General features: G+C 37.4%; 2 protein-coding genes across 5 annotated transcripts in view; one reads left to right on the top strand and one right to left on the bottom strand.

Moving 5' to 3' along the window:
- LOC131150789 (dynamin-related protein 3A-like) overlaps window positions 1-3,838 on the top strand; it is a 103,790-nt gene extending 99,952 nt beyond the window's left edge. For all 4 annotated transcript variants that reach the window (XM_058101748.1, XM_058101751.1, XM_058101750.1 and 1 more), the window contains one exon: window positions 3,228-3,838. In XM_058101748.1, the coding sequence (XP_057957731.1) occupies window positions 3,228-3,461 (234 nt within the window). In that variant the 3' untranslated portion in view covers window positions 3,462-3,838. The remainder of the gene's footprint in view (window positions 1-3,227) is intronic.
- A 9,824-nt stretch (window positions 3,839-13,662) lies between these two features.
- On the bottom strand, window positions 13,663-15,326 carry LOC131150788 (uncharacterized). The gene has a single exon (XM_058101747.1). The coding sequence runs from the start codon at window positions 15,049-15,051 to the stop codon at window positions 13,828-13,830; it is 1,224 nt and encodes a 407-aa protein (XP_057957730.1). The 5' UTR covers window positions 15,052-15,326; the 3' UTR covers window positions 13,663-13,827.
- Window positions 15,327-15,896: the final 570 nt, after the last annotated feature.

Genomic DNA, 15,896 nt, shown 5'->3' with positions numbered 1-15,896 from the left:
AGTGATAGAAACTTACTAGGAGTATTGAAAATGAGGTTCCATGCTCTATGATGTTTGGAGAAGATATTGCCTTGACTGATGGAATTAGAGGTGGAGTAGAATTTAAGTTAGAATTATGGAGAGAAGTTTTAGAATCTAGAAGTTATTTCTAAGATATGAAATGAGACACAATTTATGAAATTTATTTTAATCACAGTATTAGGGTTGTTAAAGAAAAGGCAAAAAAAAATTTATTAGGAAAAAAAGTAAACGAATTAAAGAGTACAATAGGGGGAGAACAAGATGTCCTCCAAAGAGCAAAAGGGAACAACTACAAGAAGTACAATAGCGCTGCCTCCCAACTCCTTACTAGATTGGGCATCTACGAACTCCTAAAAACCCAAAGGAATGGGCCCAGAGAAACACTGTTTGAACCCAATACACAGAGAGGTTGTGCAAGGATTGAAGGTTCTTGGATACCTATCGATTCATAAGGTCCACAAACTAGTAAAAGCCCACATTATGCCGTGCAACTTCTCTTTTGCCAAAACCCCAATATCTACTCACACCGCCCAAGCTTCACTAAAATAAGAAAAGGGGGTCCTCTAGAGATGGGTTGCAACCTTACAATGTAAGAAGACTTGAGCATTTGTTTCAATGTCATACACATCAGGATTGAAAGCCTTGTAGGGCCTTCTAATCTAAAGCAAATTGTGCCCGTTAATCCTATTCAAAATCACGATCCAGATAAAAGTATGAATCTTTTGCATTTTGTCTAAAGGGAAAAAATGGGTAAAGGAGATATGAGAAGGTGAAGGAAGAAAGATTTAGTGGAAAAGAAACTTGACGAATCACCCTCCCACGCCCTCTCATCTCTCCTATTGGACAACATAAAATAATTCAGGGCATGGGTAAAGTAGTAAGTTTGTCAACATTTAATTCATTGAGATTTCTTAAAAATGAAAATCCTTAGGGACAGAGCTGCGATTTCTTAAAAATGAAAATCCTTAGGGACAGAGCTGCGCTCAGTGAAAAAATAGTTGTTGATAGGTGCCTTGTGAAGGGAAGAAAATTTAAAGCAAGGCACCATCAATGCGGCAAACCCTCACCTACCCAGGCGTCCTCCCAAAACCGTAACCTGTTGCCATTACCCACTTTGAAATGGGTGAGTGGAAGAAATGACTAGCAACCTGAGACACAAATTTCCAAGGGCTAGCTGAGACTTCCACTAGAGTCCCATCCATTAAGATGAACCCTATGTACTTGATTTTTAATCACATAAATTTTCCTCTTGGGGAAACCTCCAGTATTTTTCCAATTAGAGAGATTTGCATGTGAGAGCATCCTACTCCCATGGGCCACCTTCATCTCATCCCTGCCAATTTGTAAACCACTTGGGACCAAGCCCTGTTCATGTGACAGCATCCTACTCTGGACACCTGCCGCCAAGGTAAACAAAAAATGGAAACAGCAGATTGCCTTGCCTAAGCCCTCAAGAAGATCTGAACCACTCCCTCGGCTACCCATTGACAATAACAGAAATATTGGCTGAGCTGATGTAGCTTTTTATCCAGTTCCTCCACATGATCCCAAAGCATTTCCTGCACATTACATAGTCCGAAAACCTTATTTCACCCTATCATAAGCCTTCTGAAGTCCAAGTTAAAGGTTAGAACCCTCCTCATCCAATACTACATTTGTCCCAATACATGATAGAATATGTCTTTAATGAAGGTGGATTGGGCAGTAGTCACCATATTTCCCCAAAATCTCTCTTAGTCTCTTAGATAAAACTCTAACAGGATCTTGTGAGGGTCTAAATGACCAGGCTAATAGACCTGAAATCCCTCAACCTCATTGATCTCTCCCTCTGGGATGAGGATTAAAGAAGCAAGGCACACACTATTCCCCACCACTCCGTTTCTATTCAATTACTCAAAAAACCTCATGATGTCCCTTTGCAGAGTTTCCTAATTCTCTTGGAGAAGGGCCATCATGAAACTGTCGAGGCCGGGGGCTTTCTCCCATTCAAATACTTCTTAAATTCTTCAACTTCAAGAGGCCTCTGAAGGCACTGAGCTGAGGTTGCCTTGATGGGACTCGAACCTGAACACGCCAACCTTAGTCTAATCGGGCTTCTCCTCTCATTTAAACACTATGAATGAACCCCGACTTGCAGTCTCCTTCTGCAACCCATTTCACCCACGATTTTTGGCATTAACTCATGTTGCCCCTTAATAACAACACCTCGAGATTGTTACAAAGCCTAGCCTTCCTAGCCATGGCCTCCAGATCTACCTAGTCATACCTTTAGCTTACCAATTCAGCAGTTTCACCAAAACTTTCATTTTAAACCTCTTTTAACATAAAAAAACTCTTTATTCCATCTTTTCAGCTTTATCTTCACACACTTTGTTTTTTTCATCAATTTAAACCCCTCCCATCCCTGGACCTGGCACTCCTACCAATCCCTCACTCTCCCTAAACAAGGCATATTCAGATCATTGTCCCTGTTCTTATATTCCAATCTGATTCTGTGGAGTCCCATCCCATTTAGATTCGTGAAATATGTGGTTGATGCACATGATAGTCAAGAAATTATTAGTACTAGTAGATTTAAATACCTTGGATCTAGTATGCAAGTTAAAGATGTAATTTATGGAATTAAAGCATGTTCAATTAATTGGAGCAGTGCATCGGCTTGTTGTGTCATCATAGGATATGCTTAAAATCTAAAGGAAATTTCTATATATCGGCTATAAGACCAGCTATGCTATAGATAACAATGTTATACAACAAAGAGATAATGTTTTCAAAAAGTGAAAAGTTGCTGAACTGAGATGCTAAGATGCATGAGTGCTATAACTTTAAAAGATAAATTAACAAATGAATGAACTCATGGTAAGTTAGGCATAGTACTTTTAGTAAATAAAGGGAGAGATGACTTAAATGGTTTGGGCACCTACAATGTAGGTCACATACGAAGAAGAGGGAGTTAATGTCGGTGATAGTAGAATGGTTAGGGTAGACTTAAAATAACTAAGAATTAAATGCTGATTGAGGATTTAACAGCCCTCAATAGATATTGCCCAAGATCGTGCAAATTGCTAGAAAAGAATTCAACTCAACGATTGATTGTAGTAACAGCCACTTTACAAGAACTCTAAATTATTTTCTTAATAAGTTCTTTTCCTATGAAGAAAAAATTTACTGCAGAATTATTTATTTATTTATATTTTTTTTTATAGATGCTTGATGAAATTGAATTGGACGTATCATCTCGGACTTCAAGCATGGATACTGATACCTCGTCTGGATTGTCAAGAGTTCCAGGGCTTTCATCCAGTCCATGCCCAATAGCTAACAGTGAGAGCAAGTCATCCCCCATGACTTCATTCTCGAACCCTAGAGCTCGCAAATTGTTCTATTCAGAAGATCAGCCATTCTCTGCTGACTCAAGTGGTGGGAGGTCAATTGTATGAAGCATCGACACAAAAAATATTCCCCAAATCATAGTGGTACAGTGCTTGATATTTTAGGTCATGTCATTCCAAGGAAAATAGTTTCATGGAAATTTTTTACCATGATCATATATTCTTTTATGCACGAGAATAGCAGCCTTTTGCATATGATGAGTAAAGGCTTTATTTCTTGTTTTAAAATGGCAGTGTAATAGTCAGGTGTGTTTTTTGTTTTTTTGTTTTTTTTGTTTTGTTTTGTTTGTTTGTTTTTTTTTTTTTTCGGGGGGGTGGTGGTGGTGGTGGTGGTGTTTGGGTCTGAGAGATGAGGAAGGCAGTGGTGCTATGTAGACCAATTTAAAATTTATAATCATTGGCATGTAAAGCTCTTTGCCCTATAATTTTCTCTCTTCAATTTTTGCATTTTGGGTAGGATTTACTAGTAGAATTTTGCTTCTGCAAACGCTGCTTCACAAGTTCAATTAAGATAACAGAGAGAATTGAAATAACTGGAATACTAGTAAGTGAATGGTAGAATCAAAAATTTCCTGTTGTATATGCCTTGTAAGTGAAGCTTCTGTTTGTATTTTATAGATATAATACACACGCGAGGTGCAATGTGATGGGTTTGGGTGACTGAATACCAAACGAGCAATTGCTGAAATCACTCCACTGTCTTGAGGTAGTGGATTGCCAACCATGGTAAAGACATTCTTATGCTCCACCGACCGACTCTTCTGATGATTTTACTAAACTAAATCATAGTTTCAGGTCAAATATGGCTAGTGTTGAAATTCCAGGACGGTTTCACTTTTGAAAAATGGGAAATGGTCAAATTAATGTTGATGTGCAGAATAAACAGGGTAGAAACTAATATCCTTGTGTCAAGAGTGCTTCAGAATTTATTTTCTCACTTACAAAAGAATTTAAGGATCAAATCCAACAAGATGCATATACCATATCATTTGAAGTTGTTTGTGCCATTATTTGCACCCTTGAGATATTGTTAGATTCACTCGAGTGTAACATTTTCCTGGGCATGCAGTAAGGTGAGTCATTTATCACAACATCATCTTAAGAATTACAACGAGAGGTCTTATTCTCAAAACCTAGGTATCAAGGAGAGAGTTAAGAGGATCTTATATTTGTTTGAAATTGCTCACAGGGATGATGTGGGATTGGATGCACACCAACACTCTTCCTTGAGCCCATGAGGAAAATGAGGCATCACGAAGGAGCCAAGTAGCCTAAGGCCTAGCTCTGATACCAAGTTAGAGAGCTCATCTTCAAAACCTAGGCGTCAAGGAGAGAGAGTTAAAGAGGATTCTATATTGGCTTGAGATTGCCCACAGAGGTGATGTGGGATTGGACGCACGCCAATTGTCCTAATGACAAAAAGAAAAGGCCACCTAGGTTGGGTGAATCACTTGTTGAATTTGCCTAGTTCTCTAGGAGGTAGCCCAATCATTAGGCAATATGATGGACAAGCTTTATTGGGCAAGCACAACAAGGTTTTTGTTAGTGATAATAATTGGAGCCTTAATGTTATGAATTCCTAATTTATGATTGGGTTTTGTGTTAAAAAACGTCCTTTATAATTAGGGTTTAATGTTTTGATATTATACTTGTAATCGTAAAATGAACGTAGGTTTGACTCAAGAAGAATACAAATACATATAATGATTATTGTAAAAGAGGTCAATTCAACAAACATAATATAATGGCCTAATGCTAAATAGGCTTCAATGTCTTTTATTCCTCCTCTCTTTCTATTTCTCACTTTCTTGTGCCCTTATTCTCATCCATTTTTGATCTTTTCTTACATATTTTAATCTAGCCTTTTTGCCTCTCTTTTCTCTCTCATTTTACAATTTTCTAGATTTTTACGATTTTTACTATCTCTATCATTGCACTTTTTATAGGAGTTGATATAACAAAATCATTTATAATCAATCAACCATCTATTCATCTAAATCAACACCATCACTTAAAAGGTGTTATATTTCTTATTAAACATTATTTTGGCATGTATGCGTGGGACCCTTTATGCCATCACTTACAAGTAGTGTTGAGCATTTGGGGAAACTCGAATTAACCATTTTGGTCGGTTCGGTTAAGCTTCATCGAAATTCGATGAATCAGATTTCGGTTTGGTGAACATGAAATATAAATTCGGTTAACCGATTAACCGATTTAATAATTAATTAAATTTCAAATATAAATTAATAGTAATGGTATAAATTTCACTTTTATAGATTAATAGTAAAATAATTTTTTTTATTAATAAAATGAATAGATGCAAAATATCCTTTTTTTTAATAAAATTAATAAATGAGTTGTAGAATTCGTAAAAAAATTTATAATTATATTCTATTTTTAATAATTAGTTTTAAATAATTTCGATTAAATTCGATTAACCGAATTACCGGAATAGGTAATTCGGTCGGGCGAGGTTCGGTTAATATCCCTTATTCGGTTGGTTTGGTTAATGGAAATAATTAATCGAAATTTTTCGGTTAATTCGGTTAACTGAATTTCATCGAACCGATCATTTGCTCACCCCTACTTACAAGAGGTGCAAACTAAGACTATTATGTCATTGAAACCAATCGGACTTATAGATGCTGATTTGACAATGTTTTAACAACTATTGACCATAGAAAGGATCAGAGTGGTCACTCACATTTCTCACAAGGTGGCAACTGTGATGAAGACAAACATGAGCAATCTACATAACTAAAATGAGAGTTTAGATGGAGAGCATACAAAGAGACATGTTTGGAAATTCAAGATTCACAATAGAAACGTCCATGAAAGCCTACACTGCTACTCACCCATAGTTCTCCCATAGGCATAGCCAAATCATTGCCTATAATTGCAATGATGGATTCGATTAGCATATTCTATTGCATGTGGAGGCTAGGGGAAATGTCATTTTCCCTATAATCTACTTTTAGTCAAAGCATCGTTTTGATGATTTTGACCAAACTTAGTAGCATGGGGGACAACAAGCTTTTGCTACAAAGAATATCAACTATGAAAATCATGAGAATGATTCTATAGAAGAAGATGAAGACGCCAAGCTCACCACAAACAGAAATTATGAGTATTCCTTAATGGTCAAATATATTGAGGAGGAAAAGGATTATGACTTGGCTAAATATGCAGAATACAAAAACTCATCTTTGGTTAAGATTTTAAAGCTTGCTAATGAAGGTCAAAGCAATCTAAATAATGAAAATTATCTCAAGCCTAATCTAGGGGTTGACAAATTCATCGATGAATATTTTAAGTTAGGTGAAGACCATCCCATAGTCTAACCTAAATCTAGTATCAGGTGATTATTATCTATCCTATATTCTTGGTCGATCAAAGCATGCTCTAAGCATCACTTATAAAATAGTTCGACTAATCAAGAAATTATTCAACTTAAGAAGATAGTAATCATAATACTTTGTTATGGGTGAAAAGAAAAATAAAAATAAATAGTATTATAACTACTCATTTATAAGCATTAAGTACAACTAAATAGAGCAATCGTGAGAGACATTGTTTGTGTCATCTTTGTGCACCTTTGAGATACATTAACAATTGCTTGGCTGTGACATTCGCTTGGGCACATAGAAAGTAAGGCCAGTCACTTATTGCAATTTCACCTAAAGAATTACAAAGAAAAGTCATCTAGCCACCAAGCGAGTCAAATGAATTATTGCCAAGTCACCTTAGGAATGAAAAGGAAAGATTGGGTAGATGATAAGTCACTCATCACTCAACTACTTGAGAAAATTACAAGTGGCTACCTAGTCATACGTGTCGTCCTATCATTAGATGACAAGGCGGATAAGTATTGAACAAGTATAATAAAATTTTTGTCAACTATAATAATTGGACATTTAATGTTACAAAAAAGTTCCAATTTATGATTAAGTTCTACTGTTTCAAAACGTTCTCTATGATTAGGATTTAATATTTTAAATTTATACTTCTAGTCAAGAAATTAATGTAGGTTTGACCTTAAGATAGATATAAATATGCATAATGATTACTATAAAGAAGTCCAACTCATCTAACAAATATGGTGCAATAGTACAACGCTAAATAGATTTAAGTGTCTTTTCTCCATCTTATCTTTTTGTCTTTTTCTCAATTATTTTCTTCTCTCCTTATTATCTTCTCTCTCTATCCCCTCTTACCTCTTCTAATTTGAGTTTTTTTTTTTGTGCTTTTTTTTTTTCCCTCCCTCCTACACTCGCTTCATACTATCCCTATCTTGTACTTTTTATGGGAGTTGATCTTACAGAGTCCATTTACCACCAATCAATAATATACCTATCTAAATTCACACCATTACTAGGAGGTGATTGATTGTTTTTATCAAACAGTGGGTATGAAATGGAATTGAATCACTTGACTTTGTCATGTTCTGCATTCAAATTTTCGTGATGGAAATGCAAAAGATATCAATGGTAAAGGATTTGATTGGTCATTGTTTTAACTGCTATGGGTTCAGCAGAAAATAATGAGTTCAAAAAGAATAACTTGTGCAAAGAATTTGAACTTGATATGAGTAGTTGTTGTTCTCAAGGTTAGAATCTTTTTTATATAGGAGCCTCCCTTAGCTCATTTCTTCAATTGACATCACTTTTATTTCTTCAATAGCCCAAATCAAACAATTGTAATAGACAGGGCAATAAAAAGTAAATTATTACTTGGGAGTTAGGGGACCTTAAGATTTCTGGTTTTGGTGCCATTTTGTCATACCCAGACAACTGGGTGGGAACTCGCCTGAGGTCTGATGGATAAGTCGAATCAAGTGGAGTAGAAGCAAAAGAATATGTAAGATTTAAACACCCATTTCGAAATATGTTAGGATCATGCCAATTTTTTTGCATTTATTTTTGGTTGATGTAAAGACCAGTTACCAAAGAAACATTTTGAGTTTTAGCTTCCACCAGGGTGCAGTCTTGCAGAACATCAATCCATATGATCAACCCCCACTTCATGATTGGAACCAGAGGCCTCCACTATGGAAATATGAGACGTCTTCTGAGGGTCAGCAGGAACGCTATTTTCATCATTTTTTTTAAAGAAAAAACAATTTGAGATATTAGATAATTCATGGAAAAAATGATTTCCCATTGTGTTTCCGATCTTGTTTGGCTTCAAAAACCCAGAATCTGGAATGGAGCCATTTATAAATTTTAATGAATGAATCGCCATAAAATACTAGAATGTAAAGTCATGTGTCATATCAAAACATCTACAGGACATACACATTCCAAAAGATCTAAAATGCAGGCTCATTCAAGTACACAAATTACACAATAGAGAAACTTGATTTCCATTGCATGTCTAAACATGCCCTTTAAATAACAGGAGAACTAATCGTACTATTCAGAAGCAATTATTGTGCAAGAGTTTTATAATAATAATTTTTTTTGATATAATAATAATGCATAAATCATCAGCTAGAGTTGATGGAGTAACCAGCTGTGGGGACAGTGATCTTCATAGCACCCGAGCTTACCAGCGCTGTCATGGTACGAGACGATCTTCTTGTCAAAGACAATGAGACCCAAAGGAGCATCATCTAGGATGCTGTGGGTGAGGTACGGAGGTGCCAATCTTCCTTCCAATCATGTTCCGCACATTAGCCCTTTCGCCCCTCACTTCTTCACCAGAAAATGAATCCACTTCCATCATCCTCCAATTCTGATCTTTAGCCTTTTTCAACTCCAGCAACTGCAAGAGTAATAGTAGTATACCCCCCTTTGGCCTTCACTAGGCTCAACTCAATGCACTACTCCCCTCTTATTAACAGGATTGGCAACCTGATTGGCTCTTGGCCTGGACACTCACTGTCCTATGCTGGTAAACTGGAACTCATCAATTCAGTGGTGCAGGGAGTTGAATGTTTTTGCTGTCTATTCTACCCATCCCTCACTTGGTGCTGAACCATGTGGTCAAAATATGTAGATCATTTTTATGGGGAGGTAGTAGAAGGCCTCTTCTTGCATGGAAAGAGGTACTTGAGAGGTGGAAGTATATGGGAGGCATTTGTCAAACATGATGATTCTCTGTTATTTAAAAAGCTTGTTGAGCTAAAAGATTTGTTGATTATGCAATGTAGGGATAGAAGTAAGGCTAAAGATCTGATGAAGGAATGGGACAAGGGTGATCAGTTTCAGTGCTTAAAGGCTTATAACTTTTGGAGAGATAAAGGGGTGAAAGTGCCTTGGCACAAGATGATTTGGAAGAATGTATGTGCTACCAAACACTCATTTGTACTCTGGCTTGCAGCTAAAAGGAAACTACTAACTAGTAATAAAATCAGTGGAGATGGGATTGATAGAACCTGTGTGTTTTGTTGTTTAGAGATGGAAACTCTTGATCATTTGTTTTTCAAATGCAGATTATCTTGCACAGTTTGGAACTCAATCAGGAATTGGCTGGGCTTGACTAGAGCCATGTCTACGGTGAAAGCTAATTTGAAATGGTTGATTAAGGAAGCCAAAGGCACAGGTGCACAGGCAGTTGCTAAAAGAGCTTGTGGCCATTACAATATATTATTTGTGGCATTTCCATAACAAAAGAAGATTTGATGGATGCGTCACTCTCCTAGAAGCTATTGTAAAAGTGATCCAAACCCATATGTTTAGAATAGTTTATGACAAATTCCCCTTCTTGTGCATTTGAGTTGTAGTTAATTTTGGCTACTTGCCCCTGAGTATGCCCAGGTTTTGATGTATTTGGGAGTCTTGTGGATGGCGTGCGTTGCCTTTGAGTTGTATATGCTTTTATCTGGTTGTGTGTGCTTTGGGTCCCTCCCCTGGGTATGCCCAAAGCATTTGAATATATACATTTGATCTATATAATTATAATTTTCAGATTAAAAAAAAAATAGTAGTACTCTTTGTCCACTCTTCTCCTAGTGTTTTTGGGGTTCAAGAAGAGAGAAAAACTACTGTTCTCAATGTGTTGTTCCTTCACGGGTTTCGGGGGGAGAAAAGAGGGGTTTCAGGAGAGCAGAAGCAAAGAGAAAACAAAGCATCCATAATGACACCATGTTTGACTTGCTGCTAAAGAAGGAAAAAAAAGAGTAGTGTTGAAGAAATGAGAGAACATTACTAAATAGAGAAAGGGAAGCAAGCATTGAAACTACGTTTGTAGGAACCCAAACCCAAAAAAAGAAAAGAAAAATCAATAAGAAGAAGAGAAAGGAAGGAAATGGGTTTGGTACAGGCTAAACCGTCGAAGGTTTCAAAGAGTTCAGAAAAACAATTGACGGTTTTAGGCTGGAAGGTTTGGTTTGAGACCAAACTGTCGACGGTTTTGGAAATCTCAAGAAAACAGTCGACGGTTTCCTCCGGACTAGCTCACCTATATATATGTGTGTGTGTGTAAGCTCATTTTATTTAGGAAAAAAAAGTTTCTCTCTCTCTCTCTCCCTCCCCCTCCCTCCCGCTCCCCTAGGGTTTGGATTTTTCTCTCTCAAAAACTCTCCCGGGTCTCCATCATGCTCTCCAATCCTCTCTCCTTCTTCTTGGCTTGTCGGTTTCCCTTTCCTCGGTGAGTTGGGGAAAAAGTTAGGAATTGTTCCAGGGAACGTGGTAGGCAGATATTCAAGAACAGATAAGGGGAATAGATTATGTTAGCTTTTTCTTAAATTTGAATCGATTAAATTTGAGTATATGGACTTGCGAATGTTGTATATGATTTTCTGAATGATTTAGGCATTTGAAATTGATGGTTTTCATTATTATTCGTATTTAGAGAAAAACCAAAGTGTGCAGGGTCGATCACCTCCTTTTTCTTATAAAATAGGTATTTTGGATTGAATAAAATTATGGAGATGGTCAGACCTAGTTTGCAGCAAAAATATATTTTTCCCAAACAGTTTATTGTATTACGAATTAACATGCAAATTGTGTGGCATGAGATTAATTCATATTTTATTGCATAATTGAATCTGAGTATTGTTATGGTATTATACGGTGAAAATGTGATTTATACTGATTTCTAAAAATATTGGAAATGCGGTGGAATTCGAGAAATGAAAAATGACAGCTGAATGCCGGGGTTGTGAGATGACGGCTGTATGTCGGGATATGATGTGACAGTTGAATGCCAAGATATGAAATGACGACTGAATGCCGAGATATATTATGACAAGATTTACATGGAAATGTGTATATGGCAGGTTCTATACTGATTTATGAAAATGAGATTATATTACAGTTTTTATTACTTAAATTGCATTATAAGGTTTAAGAACCCTGAGGAACAGTTGTATGAGAGCACAGTACCGTTACTAGTGAATGAGTTAGTGCAGCCACACAGAAGTGGACGTGTAGGCCTTAAGGCAATCGATTTGGCAGCGAAGAGTTTTTGTACCCCTCTGGAGTTCAGACCAGATTGGGTAGAAAAATCAAACTAATAGACAAGATTTCACCAACTTAGCCTGGTGGTAGGCTAGCTAGGGCCAAGTCCAGCCTATGGGCCGCACAACCTGATCATGGGGGGTTTATACATGATGTGGATTGTCTAAAAGGAGGTTTTTTCTACGCATATATGTTAATTTATGTAAATGATGTTATTCACTGAGATGATTTATATTATGAAGGAAAATGGGTATTTTCAACTGTATAGGTGTGAGTTATGCAAATATTTTCGACAGATAAAGTAACTTAAAGAATATGTTAATTACACTGAAACTCATGATAGCCACACATTGATAATAATCTATTCTACCTTAATGTGAAGTGTCTCACCCTAGAAAATATATCATCTTTTCAGGGGCTACAGAATCGAGTCTAGGAGCTCCAGGACGGGACCTATAGGAGTTCGTTGAGGGTGAGTGTTTGGGGACACTCTTTTGTGAATAATAGATGTTTTGGATATTTTGGGTTGTAATATAAATTTAAGTATGATAGATGTGATAGTAGTGAGATAGTAATCTGGTAGGTATAGAATAGATGGTCTTTTGCTTCTGCTGTATATATTTTATTTATGTTATGGAAAGTTAGTACCCGGGACAAGTTAGTACCCGGGACCCTGTTTTGGATCGGGTTTTACATTTGTGGTATCAGAGGTATCTCATATAATGATGTCGTATTTATGTTGATTATGGAAAAAATAAATAAATAAATAAATTTGGGGCTTTACAATGTTCCTTTTTCTCGCCGGCTTGTGCATTACTCCTAGCCAAACAAATCCTTGCAAGTAATACAAAAGGTCAGTTATTGTGTGAACTACCATTACACCTGCAAATTTCATTGATATGTCAAAGTAGGAAACTCCGAAGTAGTCCTAAGATCGAACACCTTGTGGGTCTGATACACTCCCTCACTCATCTTTATGCAATTGTTTATGTTTCTGAGTTCATGGACATCAATCAAATTAACAATAGGTACGGAACTCAGGGACTTGGGTGTTGTGAATTCAAGTCACAAGTAAGAAACTCTGGGATGCCCACCCCTTCCCCTTCCATTGTGACCAAATAAGGAGTTTTCAGCAATAGCAAAAGCCAACAAGCGTTCGTACTAATCCTGATTCCCAGATTTGCACAATGACAATGATTGAATTGCTTGCAAAGATTTTTAGAACAGTCTGCGAGCATTGGCTAGATTTCTGATAAAATTTTCAGAGTCTAGTAGCATGCTTGCACTATATTTGGGAGAGATCTTGGATTTAGATTTGTATGAATTTGAAAAAAAATGTAATACAAAATTATATTAAATTTTGTTCAAATTCATCCAAGTTTAAATCTATGGTTCAAAATCTATGCTCCTAAAGACACAGAAAAATGTCTGGTGACGCAGGCTTATGACAATAGTGGCAAATAAAGAAATCTGCACAATTGCCTTTGGCAGGCATTGAGCAACTTGAGCATGTCTGGATATGACAAGAATAGCCTCAGAATCCTGTGGAAAAAGGACTTAATGAACTAAAATTTTCAAAATCATTGGTGAGAGCCATGAGGCAATTTATCCCTATAAACATCAAAATTTTCAACATCTTTATCACACTCCCAAGAAGGTTCAGACAGTAACTGACCCCAAATGACATGCATTTTTAGAAAGAAAAAAAAAATGTACTGATGAATCGTGCTCCTTTTTTCAACTAAAATAGAGGATATCCCATTCCAAAGGTTTCCCATGATCGAGTTTACATAATAAGCAATTGGCAAATCTCAAACAGCATTCATATCACAAGTAGAAAAGGATAACAAGAAGAATGCCAAAACTGAATATTAAAATAAAATCTAACAAAGAAGACAAATAAGAAACTCTATCATATGAAGCCGAGTAATAATGAATTTCTCCCAAGGCCACTCTTGGAGCTTCGGTTATGTTAAATAAGGCAGTTCGCATCTTACCTTCCAAACAGATCACTCCACTGACTTGCTTTTCTTCCTTTTAGTATCATTCAGCTTCACTTCAACGTTCTTCAACCTCCCAGCTTTTCTCTCCAAGGATAATCCATCTCTCTTCTGCTTCACACCAGCTCCGGTCTTAACATTCTTCAATTTCTTCAACTTTTTGTCATCACTTGGCTTGGCAAAAGCAGATTCCTTCATCAAACCTCCCTTCTTTCTCTTCTTACTTCCCAATTCATGACTACCCGTTTCATCATTCTCCCTCCCATTAATTATTCGGTCACTTTCATCACCACCAGTATCCACTTCATCTCCACCCAACAACTCATCAACATTATTATCCATGTAGCAAACTTCATGGATCCTCCCCTTCTTCAGACTCTTCTTCTTACCCAGTTTCTCTTCTGCTTTTACCTTAATAGCCTCCTTCTCATTGGTTTCCTCTTTAGTCCCCATCTGATCACTCTTGATTCCCTCAATCTTCAACCTTGCATCCGGCAATGCCTGATACACCGGCAAGGCCAAAGACTCCGAGAACTTCAGATGAAACGACCGCACATTCGCCCATTTCTTGGGCACAAACTCGGCAGCCCCATTAATTGCCGCAACCACATTCTCCACAATGTCCTCCCTCTCCATCGAGGCCCTCGCCACTCTCACCACACTACAAGTGCCCGTCGGCAAATATAGCAACGCCGACCCACACACCCTCTCAATTTGCTCCTTCCAGTTCTTTTGGGTCAAATCCACTGGCACCGGAGTCTTCTTCTTCTTAAAGAATTGCTTCCCCAACAGCCTCGGGAGAAGATGAACAATCCGCTTATCCACCAAAAACATACCATACGAGTTACAGAGCTTCCGCTTCCTCTCATATTCACGATAATCGGTTTTGAGCTTGGATAACCTGAGGACCTTCGAAATCGGGATATCTTCAGATTTTACCTTCTTTTTCGCGGCCTCCGCTGTGAGATTGGACTTGGGTCGATCGTCGATGATGAGACAGAGCTCAGAGGTAGATGGAGTATGGAGAGGGTGTGGGATGGGGATTTTGAATGGGTTTGTGGGAACCTTCGAAGGTATTTTCTTGAGGGTTAGGACAAGGTAGACGAAGTGGTCTTCGTCTAGGAGTTGGGGTTTCTCATTCTTGGACTTGGAGCTGTTCCATTTGACGAGGGCATTGACGGCCTTCTCGACGGTCTCCTTAACCTTCTCAACGGCGCCGATCGTTGAAGCCATTGACACGACTCCCCAAGCACTTCACTGGATCTTTTAGCTAGCTTGTGGAGGCGCGTTGTGCTGCGATAGGGGAGAAAGGTCACCGCCCTGCCGCTGAGTTGGACTGCCGAACTGGTGCGGTGGCGCTATCTGCTCTGGTGGTCGCTGGGTGCTCTGGCGTCTGTGCTGTCTGCGCCATGGAATGGAATAGCCGACTTGAGAAGAGGGAAGACCGAAGGTTTTAGGGTTTACGCTTTTGCAATTGCAAGCGACTGGGTTTGGCCTTGGGCTTGGGCTTGGGCTTTGGGCCTGAGTCAATAATGAAACTAACTAATAGCGCGGGCCTTGGTCAATAATAAAAGCAACCTCATTTTTTAGAACTTTAAAAAAATAAAACACACTCTATCTCTTTAAACTTTACTAAAAAGATAAGCGTCTCCATCGAGATCTAAAAAAGTTTAGAAACCTTTCTTTTAAATTTCAAAAATCTTATAAGTTTTTCTCAACATTTATTTTTTAGGATACTTAAACTCCTCATACAGTTTGTCTTTTTTACCACATGTAAAGAGAGGTTCATGTTTTTTAACAAACCTTAGAAGAGGTTCATAAATTTTTTTTTTGAAATCTTAACAAAGGTACTTGTCTTCTTGTCAAATCTCAAATGAGGCTTGTATCATTTGTCATATGACTAATAAAACTATAGGCAAACCCTATTTGTTAACGGTTCAACTTGTCTCTTATTGGTTTAATGAGTAATTTTTTTCAAACCATATTTGGCTAGTTTAGTACGTTAATTTCATACATGCAGCTTTAAATAGGTTGAATTCAATTTTAATAAAAATATTTTTTATCCTTTTTTTTCATAT

This window comes from Malania oleifera, chromosome 3 (assembly GCF_029873635.1).
Source record: "Malania oleifera isolate guangnan ecotype guangnan chromosome 3, ASM2987363v1, whole genome shotgun sequence".
In the NCBI taxonomy this organism is placed as follows: Eukaryota; Viridiplantae; Streptophyta; class Magnoliopsida; order Santalales; family Ximeniaceae; genus Malania; species Malania oleifera.
Note: the sequence above shows the minus strand (reverse complement) of the source record. Positions and strands in the feature narration are given on the sequence as shown.

What these genes read in the sequence shown, in the direction of transcription:
- LOC131150788 (XM_058101747.1), bottom strand. Translation starts at nt 15,051, where the DNA reads ATGGCTTCAACGATCGGCGCCGTTGAGAAGGTTAAGGAGACCGTCGAG.